The 20,740-nt window shown below is 53.7% G+C and overlaps 1 protein-coding gene and 1 long non-coding RNA gene across 18 annotated transcripts in view; one reads left to right on the top strand and one right to left on the bottom strand.

The window, feature by feature from the left end:
• Positions 1–4,069, bottom strand: part of Baiap2 (BAR/IMD domain containing adaptor protein 2) — a 67,563-nt gene extending 63,494 nt beyond the window's left edge. For 16 of the 17 annotated variants that reach the window (XR_015630153.1, XR_015630154.1, XM_087569485.1 and 13 more), the window contains exon 1: positions 3,913–4,069. Coding sequence is in view for 8 of the 17 variants with exons in the window: in XM_087569485.1 (XP_087425611.1) it covers positions 3,913–3,966 (54 nt within the window). In the remaining 9 variants the exon portion in view is untranslated. 17 annotated transcript variants of the gene reach the window in all.
• Positions 4,070–8,991: 4,922 nt separating this feature from the next.
• LOC102555825 (uncharacterized) lies at positions 8,992–14,011 on the top strand. Its single transcript, XR_015632336.1, has 5 exons — positions 8,992–10,393; positions 10,474–10,540; positions 10,642–11,601; positions 12,523–12,706; positions 13,696–14,011. It is a non-coding gene; the product is annotated as an uncharacterized LOC102555825 (long non-coding RNA).
• The last annotated feature ends 6,729 nt before the right edge of the window (positions 14,012–20,740 follow it).

Genomic DNA, 20,740 nt, shown 5'->3' with positions numbered 1-20,740 from the left:
GGCATGCGCTGCCAATCAGTGCCTGTGAGAAGCCCCACTTTGCTGTAGATACCCTTCATAAAACAAGGGACAAGTGCCGTTTTGGTCTGAGCAGAGAGACTACGGTCCCATGCTTCCATAGTTCCCCAAAAACATCCTTCTAAGGGAGTGAGAGGGATGTAGGAGGAATGACTGGTGGACTTGACCAGTCATAATACAAGTGTTTAGCACAACTGCTCCAGGAACCTTTTGGTACTGCCACTTTTGTTGGATAGCTACAGCTTTCTGCGGATAGCCACAGTGTGAGGAACATGACCAGATAGCTGCTGGTAACAATCCCCCCACGCTGCCCCAAGGCCCTGGAAACACAAGCAGCTTCTACCGGCTTTCGTATCAAGGGGAACAGTAGTACTATTCTTTTTCTTTTTTTTTTTTTTTTTCTTCTCAGAGCTGGGGACCGAACGCTCTACCACTGAGCTAAATCCCCAGCCCCAGTAGTAAAGAAGTAATTGCCACCCTCGAGGGTTGTAGGGTACCCAGAAGCCAGGGCTCCTCGTGGACTATAATCCTCGGGAAACCACTAAGCTCAGTCACGCCTATTCATTCTAGCACTCGGAAGGTGGAGGCAGGAGAATCAGGAGTTCAAGGTCATCATCAGCTACATGGCCAGGTTGAGGCAGGCCTAGCCTGCCTGAAACCCTGTCTCAGAAAACCAACACCAACAATTCCCCTACTTGGGCTGGTGAGGCGGCTCACCAGGTGAGGGTGCCTGCCACTAGGCTGACAGCCAGAGTTCAACCTAGAACCCACACAGAGGAGCACATACACTCACAGTTGTTCTCTAACCACTCTATGGGAGCTGTGGTGCACGCACACGCACATGCACACACACATGCACACACACACACACACACACACACACACGCACACACACACACACACAAATAAACTTGGGGGGGGGGAGGCCTGTCATTTAATCTCAGCAGTAGAGAGGCAGAGGCAGGCAGATCTCGGAGTCTGAGGTCAGCCTGGTTCCAGGACTGTCAGGGATACATAGTGAGATCCTATCTTGAAAACAACAAATTACCTAACTTGACCTTCCCTTCTCATCCCACCAGGGTCTCATCAAGCTACTAAAGCCACTGTGTATACTCAGAGGGGCCCAAAAGGGCTCTGAAGCTTTGGGTTGACTTCATTCTAAAGACTCTTTCACCTGGGGCAGTAGACCCTGCCTCCAGTAATCTATGCCCAATCCAGGTGCTACCCAGGATGAACACAGTCAGACAGTTTGTGTTGCCTGTGCACGGAGGAAGGGGCCTTCCTTGCCTGAAGCTCCCCCTTAAGGGCCCAAAGTCCTATGGATAAGCTTCTGGTGAATGTCATGAAGCTGCCCTGTTTTTCTTCCCTTCATCTTCCATGAAATTCCCCGAGGACACAGCTCCCAAGGGAACTGAGCCACCAGGAAAGAGGTCAAAGTCTGCATTCTTCCAGGAGGAATATCAAAACTGTACATTGTATTCTTGAATTCTTAATCAGGAGGGCCAAGGACAAGCATCCTTCTTTGCCAAGGCAAACACCACTCAGAACTGCAGCTGAAGTGATGCAAGGGCCAAAGCAAACAGCGGAGCCCGCATGGCGGGTGACACTGAACAGAGCCACATCTCGGCCTTCTCAGGAGGTACTGCCAGCATGGCTGCAAGCACCAACCAGCATAGGAACAGCCCCTAGTAGGGAGTCAGTTACTACATGTCCCAGAGAAGACAGCATGGCAGACTGGCTGGACCGGCCTGGAAACTACACATGAGTGGCTCTGGCTCTGCCCTGTTTGTACTTCTGTGTGGGCTAGGTATCTCCCTACCCCACATGCCAAAGCCGCCCAACCTATACCAGCGCCACCCTGCGCCACCATACACCACGGGCTGATTCCTCAGTGACAAAATACAAAATGAGAACTGAGCACAGGAGTCCAAGACTCAGTGGCTAGGCCTCAGAGGATACAAGAGCCACCTGCGTACGCTGCGAGAAAGCCCTTCGGACATTTATAGCCTCCCTGTGTCCAACATTTCAAAAGCTGATGAAGGTCACCTCACGTTCACGTGGAATACGCACCAACCACTGCCCCACCGAACACGGAACAACCCACAGTGATTCCGCTCTGAGCTCCCAGCCTGCCAGTCCACATCCTGCTGGACGTCCCCAAGTGCTATGATCTAGATCTGGGTCTGGACTCTCTACCACTGCAAAGCTCTCACTTTGGACATCCAGATGAATTACAGCAGCATGTGAGCGAGGCCCGAAGCCGTTGAGTGCAGGCTGACTGCCCAGGCATGAGTTTTATTAAGGAGAACCTTGGGATTCTCCAGAGCAAAGCTTCTCCTCATACCCTGCGTGACTCTCACTATGGAAGTTCCTCTTTAATGATTTCAGTGAAGAAGCAAGAAAAACAGGGAGGGGGAAAGACTGTGACCAGTATTTCTTTCCCATCCCCTGCAGTACAGAGCAAATCGTAATGGAACTAATGACTAATAATTTAATAAACCTCCCTCCCGTGACAGCATGTGCTTCCGCAGACCAACAAGAGGGAAATGCATACCATGGAGACTACGGATACTAATGGTAAAAACCCAAAGGCTGTTCTCAATCCTGTTTGCCGGCAGCTCAGAACATGGTTTTGGAGCTCCTTCAGCCCCTCCACCCACCCATGTAACTACAACTTTAAAGCCTTTATTAAATGATGAATTAAAGTATAATCTGCCCCCTTGGACTCCAGCTGAAACCTAAGGGGCCACCCTGGAGGCTTCCATCTGCTGCCGGCGGCAGAGTAAGCACAGCTAAGAGGTTTTCACAGGCCACTGCCTAGAAAGGCACAACCATGGCTGGTTCACACAGTCAGAAACTGTTGCTCTCCAGCAGAGCACAATCCCACCCAGCCATGAAGCAGCAAGTCCATGTAAAAACCCGGCGACTCCAGTCGAAAGCCTTTCACTCACCCTTCCAGACACAGTTTTAAAATAAAGCTTTGTAAGAGGACTGCCACGTACAGGGCAGGGCAGGGATTTCTCTCTTGAGGAAAAAAAAAATATGTCACTGCGAATTGCAGTGGACCCGGTGCCATCAGGGAGTCCCCCCACCCCCCGCTGTGTTGTTGTGAGGGGCCAGGGCTGTGAGAACCCATGGTGAAGAAATAGGAAATGGCCCGTCCATCTGTACCCAAGGCATAGACAGAACATGACAACAGGCGGCTTGCAGAAGGCTTTGCAGTTCTTCCATGAGAAACTGTCATTTCACAGATTAGTATGTGAATGCGACTCTTAACACATATCAGAAGCAAAAGCAGGCGCGCCAGCCTCCTACACAATTAGTCTTCTCCCTCTGCGGTTACATAAGATGATGGATTATCTGTCCACCCATCCAACCTGTCCGCGCTCGACCTCCCACTTTGGGCTACGTCCATTAACACTCGTAAAGGAGTTGTGGAAAGGGAAAGCCTGTTGAGGAGAAAGTGCCCAGAGGCTGGCATAACAGCGCCTAGAAGAGCCCCACAGTGCCACCGCGCCAAGCAAGCGCAGGGCGACCGCCCGCGGCAGCCTGCAACCTCCACGCCGCCCCCGCTCCTCGTTCCCCTCACTCCAGGGTGCAGCGGACCAGGCCAGCTCGGAGAGCAGCCCAGGCCCCCGTACAGCTCGGTCCCTCCGGACGCCGGGGCAGACAGGCGTACTGAGGGAGCGCGCGGGGGCTGAGCAGAGCCGTCGGGGTGGGGGCGTCCACTCGTGCTCCGGGACGGCACGGGCCGCGGCGGGCGTAAGGACCCTGGGCCGGCTCGGCCACCTGTGACCAACCGAAGATCGGCCCACCACACCCGCAGTCCGGGAGCCGGTGCCCTGCTCGGGCCTGAAGACCTAGGGACGACTCGGAGCCACGCTGGAAACTCACCTTGTAGACATTTTCCGTGAGCCGGTGCATCTCCTCCGAGCGTGAAAGCGACATGGTCCTGGGTCCCGGCTACACCACAGACCAGAGCAGGGGCACGGGTGTCGGTGAGAAAGGCGACAACTGCAGCAACAGGAAAAGGCGCGCAGACCAGGACCACAGAGCGCGGCGCCGGGCAGCCGCCGCTTTTATAGCCGCCGAAGGCCCCACCCCATAAAAACCCCGCCTCCGGGCCCCGCCCCCACCGCGCCCGGATCACCGCCCCCGGTTGTCCGCCCCCGCCCAGCCCAGCCGCTGCTAGGCAACCGCCAGGCCCGCTCCCGTGCCGTTTTTCCTATTGGTAGATTTCGGAGGCGGGGGCGAAGGGCGGAGCTAGAGGCGGGACTTCGAGGCTAGCTGCGAGCGGTGATTGGCCGGTCGCTGGGAGGCGGAGGCGCTGCGCGCTCTGAGGCCCTAGAGCTGCCTGAGGGGGTCGGAGCGACAGCAGGCCTGGGGGCGGGAAGCGGGGGCGGGGTGGCGCAGGAAGAGCTAGCGCGGGGTGTGGGCGGTGCGGGTGGCACCGGCGCGAGCGCGCGTGGAGGTGGCACTCGGGAGGCAGCGATCGGGGTTGAAGGCCCTCAAGGGTCCCTCAGGAGTGCGCGACTGGAGCCGGTGGCTCCCGCGCTATTGCAGGTGAGTCGGCGTGGAGTGCGTCGACCCTGGACGGTCTTCCGGAAGGGAGGACACCCGGGGCCGGAGTAGGTGGAGACGAGGGAAGGTGCTCAACTCTAGAGGGAGGACCCTGAACACTGGAGGCAAGATCGGGACAGGGTGGGCCCTGGAGCGGGTGGTTGTGGTGGACAGGTGATGGGTGGAGGGTGGGAGCCAACAGTTGGGTCTGGGATTCCGGGAAGAGGACCCAGGAGAGGGGCAAGCGGGACGTGGAACGAATCCTAGCGGGTGGTATAGTAGGGGATTGGGGCGGGAACCGGAGTTGGGTGGTAAGCTCCGGGGGAGGAGCCTCCCAACACAGCTTTGAATTGCCCAGTGGCTGATGCTTTAAGGAAGGTAAGGCTTGGCTGAGAAAACTGACCAGGTTGGCACACGGGGTTCCAGCACGGTTCCTTTGGAGAAATATTTACATAAATTAGGCGAACAGAGAGGAATTATTTGCTTTACATTGTAAAACACCAGAGCTGAATGTTTCCTTTTAATTAAGCATAACACTCCAGCATCCATTTCCTGGGCAGCTGGTTACGCCACTCCAACAACCCAGAGGACACAAATCCACGGAGCGGCTGTCAGGCCTCAGACATCAGGAGGACTCGGACGGCCCCTATTCACTTTGCTACGTGTGTAAAGGACAAGGAAAGGTTTAGAAAACACAGGACAGAGATTTGGTTTCCTGTTCCTTCAGCCAGCCGCTCCAGTGTGCTTTTTCCTTGTTGTCTACGTCACTTCAGTGTACAACCCTGTGTATCTATTTTCTTGGGTTCTTTTTGTTGTAAGTGACAGAAAGCCAGCTTAAACTGCCTGTCCATTAAGGACCTCACAAATACTGCTCACTGCAACTGGTTGTCACAGCTGCCCCTCCGTCTCCCTCCAGTAGAGTACCTACCCAGCCACACATTGACCCCCTCACTGACCAGGAAACCAACAGGGAGCTGTGCACAGGGGTAGAGGCAGCCCCTCCACGCTTGCCCCAGGTCAACGCCATAGAACTAGACGTGGAGGCTGGCAGCAAACACTGGAGGTCTGTCTGGAAAAGGGTGTAGAAACTCCCCCAGAAAAGTTCCCAAGGCCTGAACCACTCCCCTTTTCACAACATCCCAAGGCTGGTTCCTGGGCCTGCCTACCTACAATCACCCCGTTGACACACTCATGTGGGTGGCCGGCTCAAACCTGTCCACATCCCAGGAGGCTGGCCAGCTGCAGCAGGAGCCCACCCGGGGAAGAGGGTGTCAGGACACTTGAGTGACAGCGTCTCTCCATCCTGCCTGCAGTTCAGGGCTCTGTGACAAATGGCTATCATGACAGGACTTCCTCGGGTGGAAAGGGGACAGGAGAGAGATGGGACCTGTGTCCCCTTCAGCTCTCTACTGGGGGTGACCGCAGCCTGAGTACAGATTTCATCATGGAAGCTTTTCTGACCCAGGAAACAGCTCCTTTAATAGTAGGGGGCACCAGTGGTCAGAGATCAGGTTGCTCAGTGGACACATTGTAAGCTGGACAATCACAGATCAGCAAGTAGATTAGGAGGCCACTCTTTCCCTGCCTCCTTTTTATCCAAAGCCCATTACAAACTCATCATACTCCTTTTCCCCTTACATTGGTGGCTGAGGAGTCTGCTTACTCTTCTAAAAGTTCAGCCAAGCAGCTAGGAAATAGTGGCCCCTGTGTGAGCTTGCACCCCCTTCTGTCCATCGATGTGGAGGAAGCCATCGTCGTCCGGCTCCTCCTGCATCTTCCCAGGAAGAACGGTGAGAGGAGTCACCCAGGGTGATGACTGCCAGCCAGCACACCCTCCCAGACCTTCCAACACACCCCTGCTTTTCTTATAGGGTGCGGGTGCCGAGGTGGGAGCAGGGCTCGCTAGTCCAAGTTCCGGGGGGGGGGGAGCAGGTCTCAATGAGTGAGCGGCTCTGAGAGAAGTCACTGGAGGCAGAGACAGACCATTGTCCATATGTTCATATGTTGCTGGCTTTCCCACTCCGTTCTCCCCGAGTGGAGTTCTGCAGCCACCCCAGCCATAAACCCATGTGTCCGCTTCCCTGAGCACCAGCCTCTCTTTCTCCACACAAGCACGCTGAGCACAGGTCCAAGGCTGTGCTCAGGAACAGCCCCTGACCTACAGCACTGCGGGTCATGGTTCATGGTGGGCATCTCTGGAGACGGACTGGGGGTGGGGAGCACCAGTGTGTATGTCTCCAAGAGCTTATTTTTAGTTGAGTTATATAAGTGGTTTCATCTCGGCGTCATGTAGGAAGGGGTGGGGGGGGTCTCAGATTTAATTACAGGATGACAGCCTTGCATTTCAAGCAAGCTGTTCTCCTGGCAAGACAGGCTCACGGATGGATTGGGAGCCTGTGCTCAGCAGAGGCTGCCCTTCGGGAGGTGACGCCCCCCCCCAAGGCAAACTGTCACCCCACCTTCACCTCCATCCTTAGCCACTTTGCTGAGCTTGCCTTGGCGGGGAGCCACTTGTCTAAGATCTCAGAGATGGTGGGAGACCCACCCCACCCCCACCTCCACCTGGCAGCTTTCCTTCTGTCCTAGGGAAGAGTCTCCCAATCAGAACTCTCCTGTTTCCATTCCTGGGCTGAAGCTTTTCTAATGGGTAGCCAGAAAGTTCTAGAGTAGAAGAGACAGAAACGCAGGAGCTCGGGAAAAGCCTCCCTTTTTTCCCTCCACACCCATGTTGCTCATGCCGCATGGCCTGGGACTGGGCCAGGCCTGAGGGCAGAAGTGTTCTTGTATGTGGGGGGCATGGCTCTGGTTTCAGGAGAGTCTTAACGGTTGGCCATTGCGGTGGCTAGAACTTTAGCAGGAAGTCTATTTCAATTGCCGACAGCCACTTGAGTTTCAAGGCATAGCCTGCCACAGTGGAGGGGGAACAGGTTGAGACCTGACCATGACAGGATCAGGGTGCAGTGTGAGGAGAGGGCCCAGGTTTAAGGCGCCTGTTCCTTAACCAGTCAGCTTGCATAGGTGGGACAGACAGGGCTGCAGCTCCTGGGCAGGTCCCTAGTCTCCCGGAGCTCCCAAAGCAGAGATTAGGGTTCTGTGAAGTGCTGGGAGGAGCCAGGGAACGAAGAGTCATGTGGGAGTCACCGTGCTTTAGTGTTTTAGCTATCGGCTGGTACTGCCTAAACAGAGTGCCTGCCCTCTCTCTCCCCAGTTTTCTCTCCCAAGCCCAGCAGGGACAGTACAGTAGACACCCCACCACCACCTAGAGTGCTCTGCATGCCGCCATGTCCCCATCCCGACTGAGGGCAGGGACAGTAGCCCAGAGGAGCCAGAGGAGACAGGAAGACTGAAAGCCCCCTGAAATCCCTCTGGGTTCCGGACAGAAAGAGGACACTAGGTAGAATCTGGAGAATTCTGAGTGAACTGTGGACTTTTAGTTAATGATCTGTCAGCACTGGCTCCTGAATTGTGGTCAATGTCTCACCAAGGCAACAGGCTAACAGCAGGGGCTGGGGTGGGCCCAGGGGATGACACCCTCAGACAAAGAAGAGAAAGAAAAGGACATGGAGTGTCTTTGCTCCAAATGAGGAAATGTGGAGCAAAGGAGCTTGCGGGGGGGGGGGGGGGTGCGGCGGGCTGCAGGTCAGAGGGTGCTGGGAGCTGGCCCTACCTAGCTGGGCCTGTGCTGATGCCTGTAGAGCTGAGGTCTAGGGAGCAGGTCCGCTCCCCTGCTATCCCAGATGTGGGCGCTTCCCTTCTTCCTCACAGACTGCACCTCAGGTTTACTCTTAGCCTGACATGGTTCGGAGCTTGCTCTTCCATGGCCGCCACCATGTGGGCCCTACTTGCTGCTGTGGGGAACAGATCAGCCCTGGCCACTTCTGGTGCCTTCTGTTCCCTCTCAAACATACAGTGTGACTGAAAGGAAAGGTGGTCACTCTCTTGGTGGGGATGCCCACCTGGTGGGCTCAGCTGGAGGATGCGTGAACGCGGCTGGTGGCTTTCCAGAGTGTCAACTGGCCCCGCCTCTGTCCTCTTAGTCACAGGGTCTTTTAGGTCCCTTTTAGTCCCATTCCAGCTCTGGCCTCCCTCCAGGCAGGCCCAGGAAGACAGAGCCTGCTGAGGGTAAAGGTGTGGGAGATGTGACCTCCCCGAGCTGCCCTGCCGCCCTGGTATAGGGGGTTAGCCTCCCCAGGAACCACCCCCCCTTATGTAATCTGCACATCACACAGGCGTGACTCCAGGTGCCCGTGGGAGGTAGTAACGCGGGGGTGAGCTCAGGGGCGCAAACAAGCCTCCAAGTTTCCTTGGGTGCCTCTCCTCTTGTTACATTTCAGCGTCATCCCGCGTCTGCCAGCTCGGTCACCCACTTGCCTATTAGAATATATTAACTGACAATGCAGACTTAAATAACTTGGGCAGGTGACAGGCTGCAGTGAGGAGCCCTCTGCACCGAACCCTTCCGCAGCAGGCCAAGTGAGTTCAGAGGAGGTGTTTTGGTGGGCAGGGACGGGCAGGGTGCAGCCTGCAGTCTGAGCACACCCAACACCAAGTCTGAAGCGTTGAGATACGGGTGCCCGTGGCAACAAGGGAAGCCCACCCCATGGCAGGCACACCCATGCCTTCTGTACACACCCAGCTGGAGGTAGGATTGTGCCGTAAGTGAATAAGAAAACTGAACAGTGGTATTATCTGTCATCAGAGCATGGCTGGTCTGTGATGACAGCTCTAGCCGCAGCAGCAGCAGCCTAGGCACGGGCAGTCTCTGCTAGGCTCCCTTGCTCTGTAGAGTACCTTCCTGTAGACCCGGGTGGTCACTCAGCTTCCCGGGGCGGGGGTGGCGGGGGTGGGGGAGATAAAAACCAACCCTTGCTTCCTGCTCACTCTGCATACTCCCCTCCCCACTTTGCTCTCTTATCGCTCTGCCTCTTAAACTAAGTTGCCTCGAAGGTGTCTAAAGGTGTTTTTCAGGTTACAGCAAAGGAGATAGTCTTCCAGACTCTGGAGTCAAAAGACACCCAGCCCTGAGCCCTGGTGTGCTCCACCGGGTCCGTCCCCACCACACCCCCATCCCCAGCTGGTCCTGCCGGAGTGAGAAGCCCAGACATGTACTGCTTCACATGCTCACAGATGGCTTCCCTGCTCAGGGCTGGCTGCTGCTAATTTTGGCTGCTGGAGGCTCCGTGTGCGCTCTCTCTTTTTTTAATTCCATGTTTATTTAAAGCCAGATTTTGAAATCTTGTCTTCAACTCTGAAATCTGAAATTGTCTTGCTGCAGATCTTACCCCTAACCACCATCCCCCCACGCTCCCCCCCCCACACACACATATTGCACAAAGTTTAGGGAGTTTTGATGAACAACTGGCCAGGGTCTCTTTACAGCAATCCTGTCGTGTCAGCACAGAGGACAGGAGGTACCCTACCTCACCCCTCCAACCCCCGTTCATGCCTGGTGTTTCCATGTAAATGGGGATGCTGTGCAGAGAGTCTGATTAGAGGCTACCCTGCTTGGTGCTGCAGGAGGAGCGGACCCGGACAGGACTGGCTCATTGATCTCAGTCCTGTAACGGGACCTGGTGTGGCCCAGGTATCTAGGACCCTAGTGCCAATCCCCCAACTGGCTCCTCTTACCCATGAAAGCCTTAGAGGCTCTTCCTGCTCTCTGGGGAATCAAGTCCACCTAGAGGGGACCTTCCTGGCTTAGGAGAAAATGTATGTCCAGCTTGCTGGTATGTTGACACAACACTGGGCTGCTCTCAGGACACACACAGTGGAACTCTGTCCTCTCACTCTGGGACCCAGAAGAGTCGCTGGCATGGTGAGTGCTCCAGAGGCACCAGGGCTACACCCCCATTGCATGACATGCAGCTGCCCACCTGCCCTTCTGCCCTCCCACAGCTGCTCTGGGATGTGCTAGAAGGACTTTGGTGAAGAATGACCTCGAGGGAGCTGGTCAGGAGCTGAGGTATAACCGGTTCCAGGAGGAATGCCTGCACCCGGAAGCAGTGGGGCGGACCTAAGGCACCAACTGGGTTCCCACACCAACCTCTGCCTCTTCCCCACCAGGCCGAGAAAAGGAAGGGTGCCACTTCCACCCTGAGCCATCTGCAAACCCTGCCAGGCAGGGCCTTTCTAACATGGAGAGTGTGAAGGGCTGGGACGGTGTTCCTGGCACCTCTGGTCAGACAGGAAGGTGGCTGTGAGAAAAACGAGTGGAGTGTTAAGCTTTGGAATGTCATTTCTCCAGCAAGCTCACTTCTCTCAAGGTTGAGAGACAGAGATCTTTGTAGAGAAGTGTAGAAAACTAGCTGCCCCCCCTGTCCCTGCCAGGAAACTATGACTCTAAAAGAATATGCGAGACATTTCACCCCCTGTCCAACCAAAGGTCGGCTGAACAGCCTTTCCAAATGTCACACTGCAACCGCTGCTGGCAGGAAATCGGGGCTGCCAAAGTGCCCCAGGATCTGCTGTTGACTCTTACTTCAAGCTGGAGGGTTTGGGGTTTTTGTTTGTTTGTTTGTTTTATTTTGTTTTCCTGCAGGAGCTAACAAAATTCTTAATGCACAGCCTGAGGAGTTGGCTTTCTGAGCCTTGGAGCTGGTGGTGCAGGACTCTGTGTTGTTTTTCCTGCCTTCCTGGGCTCCAAGAGGCCCCAAAGAGAAAGCCCCATGCTCAGGATCCAAGGTCAGACGCTTAGGTAGAACAGTTAGGGGACATTGGAATTAAACCATGGTACCTGACAGTTTCCTCAGACAGGCCGTGGGTCAGGTATCCGCATCCACTGTTGCTGTTAACCTGGGAGCAGATGGAGCAGAGCCCACCCAGCTCCTGGCTCCTGGGCATCCAGCTTGGCTGCTTTTCCCCAGGGCCGCCCTCGTGCTTTGGGTTTTACAATAGACTGCCACTTCTGGGGCGCTTGCCTAGCAGGGGGCTGGAGGACTCCCTGAATGCAGCTCCCTCATCTCGAGGGTTCCCTTCACTGCCCCCTGGTGGAACGTCGACGAAAGGAGACCTGCCGCAGGGCAGGTAAGCGTCGCCAGCTGAGGTGGAAGTGGGACCAGCGGGAGGCTGCGGGCCAGCAGGGGGAGTGCACGGTTCGCGAGACCAGGCTGTACCTAGGAAGGGAGGGGCCCAGCAATCACAGACTCTTGCCTTGCCCTGTCTCCAACGGGAAGAATAAGATCCTCCCTTCAGGTAGAGGGAGGAAGAGGAGGCAGACAGCTGCTGCAGTGGGCTCTGCTGGAGCCTTTAGAGGGGACGTGAGGGCCGGCCGTACATTCGCCTGTAAGGCTATGTACTATCAACTTCTAGGTCATTCTTTTCTCTTTTTCCCCTGGGTGTTGTTGCTGTTTTGGATTTTGGTTAGTTGGTTGCTCCTCTGTTCTTGAGAGAGGCTCTCATGTAGCCCAGACTGGCCTCAAACTTCAGGACGCTGAGAGGCATAGACCAACACTCTCCGGCTGAACCACATGCACAGCCCAGAACTGATCTTTGCGGTAACCCTTGTACTTAACTTGCAAGGATCTGGCTGCCATTTTACCCTCTCTTTGGGGGACCCGCGAGGTCCCTTAGATCCTCCTGGACCCACCTTTCCCCCGGTTATTTTACACCGTAGCCTGTCTGGTGAACACGCAACACGGGAGCTACCGATTTTAGTTCTGGTTTCCCTGGTGGCTGATGAGGAGCCTGTCATCCCCTTCTTTCCTGGGTCCCTGTTGTCGATGACAATGACGATGATGACAACGATTTTACCCCACTGAGAACTTCACATGTGAACGCTGCACATACATGACTCCTAATGCATGTTCCTCCCAACTCTACCCACACCCCTCACATCTGTGATCTTTAGTTACTATTGTCACATCTGTTTAATGTGTGTATGAACACATGTGCGCACACACACAAATAACCCACGAGTTCATTCTGCTTCGATTCTATGTACATAAGTCCCCGCCGGCCACTTGGAACTGGACAAGAGCCTCCTCTTTTTCAAAAGGAGCCACAGCCTCTACTCCAGTGAGCTATGTGGGAGGGAGCCTGCAGGTGCCTGGAGACAACCAGCTTGCACCTGGCTGCAGCTCACAGTCTCCACTCTTGACGAAGCGAGACAGATGCCCACTGACGCAGACACGTGAGTGGGGTGAGGGAAAGTCCCCACCTGCTCCTTTCAGACACCTGTGCGAGCCCGGGTTAGCATAGACAGGGTCAAGAGGCAGCCACCAAGGAGCCTGGTCATTCCCTGTCAGGTGACAGCACCCCAGGACCGATGGGTGGGGTAGCTGAGCCTCACAGAGCGCTGAAAAGGGAACAGTGGCCCTGGGTGGGGTGGGTGCTCCCAGCACAAACCAGATGATGAGGTGGTACACAGCCTCCTCCCGATCCGTAGCAGCTATGCCTGCTGTACCTGACAGGCTGAAGCAAGAATGGGCTTGTTGAAGAGCCACAGCAGCTAGCTCCATCTGAGGACCAGCACCTTCATACCCCACCACTCTCCCTCCATAGCCCTTGCCAACCTGGGGTTGCCGCTGTCACCACACCCTGCATAGAGCCCCCTGCCCTCCACCTCATTGTCCCTGTAATCAAGGGAGCTTAGACTGGCCTGCCTAGGGGGACTCTGACTCCCACACTAGTGGGGTCAGAGGACAGCTTGCCTGAGAGTTTGTTCCCTCCTACCATTTGAGTCCCAAGGGTTGAACTCAAGGCCCAAGACTTGGCAGCAATGCCTCCCACCACTGGCCCAGCCGAAGTTGTATGTCTGTTTGTTTGAGACCTGATCTCTGTGCAGCCCTGGCTGTCCTGGAACTTTCTGTGTAGACCAGGCTTCGAATTCAGAGATACACCTGTCCCGGTCTCCAGTGCTGGAGTTAAAGATATGAGGGTGGGGTTGGCAGCAGGGTGCAGGGGCAGCATTCTTGAGAAGTGCCCTTCCTGCAGGTAGTCATTCCCAAGAACTGATTAGCTCCGGGCTTTGAGCCCCTGGCAGGCACTTGGAGAGGAGGAAATGCCTGTGGCTAGCTCAGGCTGGGCCAAGGGGGTTTCCACCTTCCCTCCCAGTTCCGGCAGCAATGAGGTCCCAGGGCCTCTGGCCACACTGGGCCACAACAACGGCTTCATTCCTAGGTGACAGATCTGAGTCACCATCTGTGGGTTGTGGCTCCTCACCAGCCCGGCTTGCAGCCTTTAAGTTTGCCACAGTCTGGCCTCGGGCCGAGTCTCCATCATCACCTCGGCCGTTTTCCCTGCTGTCTCCTCTCCTTAAGCAGAAACATGATGCGAATGGGTTCCAGATCTGTACCTGCTGTCACCCCTGCACACACTCCCAGAGCTGATATCACAGGTTAGATCCCGGTGGTACCAGGCCAGAGGCCCCCACACTTCCACCTGTTGGCCACTACAGGGCTTTGCAAATAAAGTTTTGTTGTTATTGTTGTTTTAACTGTCTTTAAAATTACTTATGTACAGGAGCATTTTGTTCATGTGTTTGTATGTGCACCGCGTGAGTGTCTAGTGCCCTCAGAGGTCAGAAAAGGACATCAGATTCTCTAGGCACACCAGGTCCTGGGAACTGAACCTGGGTCCTCTGCAAGAGCCTTAATTGTTGAGACATTTGTTTTTGTGACAGAGATCGGCGTCGCCTAGGCTGGCCTCATATTCACTATGTAGTCAAGGGTGAACTTGATCTGGTCCTCCTACCTCTGCCTCCCAAATGCTGGGGTTACAGGTGTATGCCAGCACACCTGGTTCACTTGGGACTGGAGATAGAGCTCATTTTGCACGCTGAGCCACTCCCCCAAGGCCCTGTAGGTGAAGCTGACTTAGAGCCTGGCCATGCTTGTGCACCAGCTCAACTGACATCTTCCTGCCACTGCAGGGTTCAGACCACAACTCCCAGAGCCCTCATTTCAATAGCGACGTTGATGCTCTAGTTCGACCCCGCCCCCGCCCCCCGCCCCCCGCCCCCCTGCAGGAAGCTGCTGGCCACCTCACACCAAGCTGGAGGCACCGAACTAACTGGAGGGATGGCTGGCTTTGCTGCAGCTGCCCCCCCCCCCCCCGCTTGCCTTCTGTTTCCAAGACCCATCCTCCAGGCTTCCAGCTTGGGGCTCACTGAGAGCCCCTGCACTGTGTCTCCCGTGCACTGGAAAGCCCGGCCCTCTGCTCTGCTCCGCTCTGTTCTTCACAGTTGCTGCCAGCTCTTTGCCACCTCCCACCACTGGGAAGGGATGCTCTGCAGCCTTGAAGCAGAGGCTGGTCCTCCAGTTGCCACTCTTACATGCGTTTGGTTTTGAGACAGGATCTGATTTATAGCCCAGGCTGTCCTCAAAACCACAGGGATCGGCTGCCTTTGCCCACCCACCCCCAAACCTCCCAGCGCTCGGATTAAAGGTGCGTGTCACCATGCTCAGCCCAGTCCCCACTCTTGTCAAACGCCTCTCAAACCTTAGGCTTGTCATTAAACCCAGTGTGAGGAAACTTGGCAAGGACCAGCTGCAGATGGTCAGCTCCGCTCTCTGCCGTCCACCCCTCTGGAATCCTAACCCCGCCATCGCTGTTGCTTCTGCCGCTTTTGTAGAGAAGGATTGTTACATTTTTTTGCGTGCTTTGCTAGTTCTCGGAGCATTGATTTTCCTTAAATGACTCTGTCTGATGGGGAAGTGAAGTCAGTTTCCTGTGCTTGACTTTTTTCTTGTTCTTTTTTTTTTCTTTTTTTCTTTTTTCTTTTTTTTTTTTTTAAGACAGGGCATCTTGGTTACTTTTCTATTACTGTGATAAAATGCCATGGCCAAGGCAACTTCAAGAAGAGGAAAGCTTTTGTGCCCGGAGTGGTGGTGACACACACCTTTAATCCCAGCACTTGGGAAGCAGAGGTGGGTCCATCTTTCTGAGTCTATATAGTGTAGTTACAGAACAGTCAGGCCTTCACAGTGAGACTCCGTCTTCACCCGATATAATTTTATTACATATTACATATAATTTATTATATAATGTATTATTATTAGGCTTATGGTTTTAGAAGGCCATGACAGTACAATGAAGGCCTCGTGGCAGGAACATCTGAGAGCTCAGGTCTTGTACCACAAGTAGAAGATAGAGAGGATAGAGAGGACACACTGGGAATAGGAACTTCAAAGCCCGCTCCCAGTGACACGCCCCCCTCCAACAAGGCCACATACCCCCAATCCTTCCCAAACAGTTCTACCAACTGGGAACCAAGTATTCAAACATATGATCCTGTGGGAGCCATTCTCATTCAGTCCACCACATTCTACCCTCTTGACTTCCACAGGCTTGTGGCCATATCACAGTGCATTCAGTCTCACTTAGGAAGTCCCCATACCCTCCCAGTTTTAACCCCATTTAAAGGTCCAAAGACTCTTCTGAGACTTGAGCCAATCTCTTTTTAACTGTGACCTCCTGTGAACTCAAAAGGCAAACCACGTTCTTCCAACACACAGTGGCGCAGACTATACACTACTGTTCCAAAAGCGAGGGAAGGGGACTCTGTGTTGAAACACCCAGAGCAACACTGAAACCCAGCAGGGTAACACCAGGGCTGGTGTCAGAAGACTTGGACGGCCCCACTCTTCCAGCTCTGCTGACTTCCAGATACATCTTTCAAGCTGGTTCCACTTCCTGCCTGCGGTTCCTGGCAGGCACCACCACCATCTGGGGTCTCTCTTGCAGCCCTTGCTTTAACTTCTCTGCTTCATGCAATGGCCTCTCGAGGCCTTCGTGTGGGAACTGCCCTGCCTCGAGTTGCCTAGCCTCTGGCTCTCTTTGGCCACAGAGGGAAATCCCACAACCCCTTCACACATATGTCCTTCATAATGTCAGGACTTCAAGGCTAACACTGCCAAGGGCAACCTGCTTGGGATGAGTGCTGGGAATCACACAGAGCAGCCTTTGTCTCTTCCTAAGGCCTTTCCTTTCACAAGCTGGAATTCAGCTGGGCGGGGTCTTGCTGTGGGTGGGTCCCGCCTCTTCTTAACCCCGCCCTGCGGTCATCAAAAGCCCGGGCTCATCACATTTCCAGCTGCTCCTTTTCTCCTCAGACCGCATCTCGGGTTTATTTTTGCCCCACTTGCTCTTTTTCGTCGCAGACCCGAGTACGTACGTATGGTGATTACTAACAACCATGTGACAGAGTCGGCATTAGGCTGTTTTGAAATCTCCTCTCCAAAGAAATTAGCCTATCGCCTATAAACCTAGCCTCTGGAAAGTTCTAAAGACAAGGACAGAAAGCAGCCACACTCTTTGCCAAAACATCACCAAACTGGCGTCTAGCCCGGCTGCTGCTAGAAATCTTTGCTTCCAGGATTGGGGATTTAGCTCAGTGGTAGAGCGCTTGCCTAGCAAGCGTAAGGCCCTGGGTTCGGTCCCCAGCTCCGAAAAATAGAAAAGAAAAAAAAAAATCTTTGCTTCCAGCTGTGTGGAGTGGCACACACACTCTGGAGTCAGAGACAGGTGGATTTCTGTAAGTTAGAAGCCAACCAGATCTGCATGGAGAGTCTCAAGACAGCCAAGGCTACACAGAAAGATCCTGCCTCAAAGAAAAACAAACGAACAAACAAAAAATCCTTCTCTCTAAGCCTCTTGAGCTAAACCACGACCCAGCTCAGCACTGTCTTCCGGGATCTTACTGATGCAGCCCGTTAAGCCCTGCTAACGAGTCGAACTGCCTTTCTAGCCCAAAGTCTTCCTCAAAAAACAAAAAGTCAGTTTTTGCACACGCACACGTACACATGCATTCTCACACGCTTCGTGCACATGCGTGATTCTCACATATTAAGTTTTTTTAAAAGTTATTGGAGCTGGAGAGACGGCTCATAAGCATTTGCTGTTCTTCCAAATGATCTGAGTTCAGTTCCCAGGAACCATATCAGGGGCACAACCTCCTGTAACAGGAGCTCTACAGGATCCTAGGTCCTCTCCTGGCTATGGGAGTCCTCCCTCTCACACACATGTGGCATACATTCACACAGGTAAAAAATAAATCTTTAAAAAACTATTAACCTGGATTGGGATTACTAATTCATAGCTCCTAGTGCTCTCCCCCCCCCTCCTCGCCCTCCCCTCCCTTCCCCTCCCCTTCTGTCTCTAGTATTTGAAATCTTGGTCCTGTTACTTTGTTGCTAGAAACCAACCCCAGGATATCTCACAAGTATTCTTCCATGTGACTCTCCATCCTTTTCTTTTTTCTTTTTTTTAAAGATCTATTTATTTTATTTATAGAAGTACACTGTAGCTGTCTTCAGACACACCAGAAGAGGACAGCAGATCTCATTACAGACGGTCATGAGCCACCACGTGGGTGCTGGGAATTGAACTCAGGACCTCTGGAAGAGCAGCCAGTGCTCTTAGCGGCTGAGCCATCTCTCTAGCCGCCCTGGCTCCTTTTCTTTTGAAACAAGGCCTCCCTATATTGCTCAGACTGGCCTCAAATTCAGTATAGCCCAAGCAGATCTGGAACGTGAGATCCTCCTGCCTCGGCATCTGCAGGGGCTTTAGTATTTTTAGTCGGCACACTGAAGATTGCAACCTACACACAGGAACTTACACCTTAATATTCACAGTGTCCCGCCGTGGATAGAAGCCATGTGCGCTATGACATCACACCTCGAGACTCTCACCACAGTGTGCCAGTTGCTTTCTTTCCCATATAGATTTATATGTCGGTGTTTAAACAGAAAAGGATTTTTCCCTCTATCTCCCCACTGTATTTATCATCTCGGTTTTCATTCTGCTTCTCTGAGACAGTCTGGCTAAGACCACAGGAAGGCTAGCCTTAATCTTGAGCTCCTGCTACCGCAGCATCCTGAATTCACAGGGATTACAATGTCTCCTCTCCCAGCTACCTCTTCTGCCTTTTCCCGAAACTGCAGATCGGCTCTGGCAGCATTCCCTGCATGTTTGGGTGGGGCTTCCTTCACCTCCTGGCTCTGAGGTCTCTTTCTGATCACTGCGCTCTGGATTGGACGCGCCTTCTCTTCTGGTTTCGCTGAGTCTTCCTTCTGATGAAAACCCTGTGGTCACCCAGCCTCTCTTGTGGGCATCTTTCCTGTGCATGGCTGCTGTGTGGTGTTTGCTTTGGTTCCTGTCACACTGACTGTGATGACTCACAGTTTTCCTTTAATTTTTACAATTTGTAAATTATATTTGTTGAATTTCTTAAATTTGTAAACTGATGCCCTTTGCTGATTTTGAGTCTTTTTCTTCCTATCTTGTTTTTCTGCTGCAGTCTTTTTTTTTCCATAACAACGCGTTTATGCAGGACCATGTGTGTGTGTGTGTGTGTGTGTGTGTGTGTGTGTGTGCGCGCGCGCGCGCGCGCGCGCGCAATTCTGAGTGTCCTTCCTTACAAAGGGTTTTGTGACAGGATTTCTCACTGGCCTGGTGTTCGCCAGTTCCGCTAGCCGGGATTACCAGCGCGCACTCCTGTGCCCAGCATTTTAAAATGTGAGTCCTGGTGATAAGTCCCAGCTCGTTTCGCTTGGAAAGCAAGGACTTGCAGACTGAACTGTCCACACGCCCACCAGGGTGCTTGCTCAACTGGACAGGGAAGCTGGGCTCATGGGCTCTGTTCTCAGACATCTGCCTCTGAGCTCCCCAGTAACACCCCCACGCCCATCCCGGGTCCCACAGTGTTTGCAGATTCTTGTCTCTGGCTGCTCCTCTTGCATCCAGAAACCCTACGGTTCCACTTATCTGCAGTTTGTAAGCCTTGGCCTCTGTAAGGCGGCTCTGGTCAGATAATCTAGTCACCTAAGCCCTCTCTGTCTGTAGCTGCTGGCTTAGTTTTTAAGACTTATTTTTTTTTTCCTTTTCTTTTTTTTCGGAGCTGGGGACTGAACCCAGGGCCTTGCGCTTGCTAGGCAAGCGCTCTACCACTGAGCTAAATCCCCAACCCCAAGACTTATTTTTTATTCGCATTTATTTGTTGTGTGGAGCAGACTGCAGAGTCCAGAAAGCAGAAGGGTGTCAGGTCTCCTGGACCTGGGGTTTTTCAGGAGGCTGGGGCCTGGGATCTGAACTCAGGTCCTCTGGAAGAGCAACAAGCACACCTAACTACTGAGCCCACTCTGCAGCCCGGCCTGTCTTTCCCTTTGGAATCAGATGCATGTTTTCTGTCCTTTGTACGACAAGTTACTCAAAGTTGTAAATCAGACAGTTTTGAGTGTCATGCTATGGGGAGTCTGTTACAATCGTATTAGCTGCCGGGGAATGTTTTGTTGTCTGTCTTGACAGCCCCTCAAACTAGCTTGTTCAGATCTCAGTTTCTGTTGCCCTCAATGGCTCACAGGTCCCTTCTTAGCTTGACTCTCAAGGTCTACCCACCACTTGTGTGACTTAGGGAAAGCATAGGACCTGTAGGGTCCGTCCCAGACACATTCTTTCCTGGGCCACACCCAGGCTCCCTTTACAGCTCATCTCTGTCCCCAACCCCACCTCAGGGTGAACTGTCCTTTTTTGCTGTACAGTTTTGAACCCAGGTTCTACCTGGTCAGAGCTGTGGTAGGAGTTGAGACCAGAGAGCTCCCATAAGGCATGCATTCCACACAGGATGCCTTCAGACAGGAGAAAAATAGCCCAGAGAGGATGCACCCACCTCAAATGCACGGTCCGAAGCCAACCCATCCGCCTTTCTCAATTTATTTTGTATGTGCCCGCATGTGCTCATCTGCTGGAAGTCAGAAGAGGGTGTTTGATCCCTCGGAACCAGAGCAACAGGCATCACGGGACACCTGCCTCGTTATCGGTGATCTGAACCCTTGGTCCTCAGTTGAGCAGCAAGTGTTCTTGATCTCTCCACCCTGGAATTGACACTTTTCTACGGAGTATCCAGATCTGCACGATGAACTGCGGTCTGTGTCATCCTGTGTCCAAACTGTAAGGAAAGTGTGTCTGCCTCTTCAGACAGTCAGGGGAAACCAGGGATGACTGGGGCTCCCCAGTGAGCCTGATGCACCACCTCTGAGGCTGTGTGGGGGAGCGGGGAGCTTCCTCGGACACATTGCACTTGGAGTTGGGAAGACTTTCACGAAGACAAACGGACAAGTTCTCATGGACGGCTTCAGACTTCCGGCTAAGCCACAGAGGCTCACACCTCTCACCCTAACAGAAGACTGAGGTAGGTAGAGGATTGCCATAGCCGTGAGGCTAGTCT

This window comes from Rattus norvegicus, chromosome 10, assembly GCF_021556685.1.
Source record: "Rattus norvegicus strain SHRSP/BbbUtx chromosome 10, alternate assembly SHRSP_T2T, whole genome shotgun sequence".
NCBI lineage: Eukaryota > Metazoa > Chordata > Mammalia > Rodentia > Muridae > Rattus > Rattus norvegicus.
This window is presented reverse-complemented; position numbering and strand designations above follow the sequence as displayed.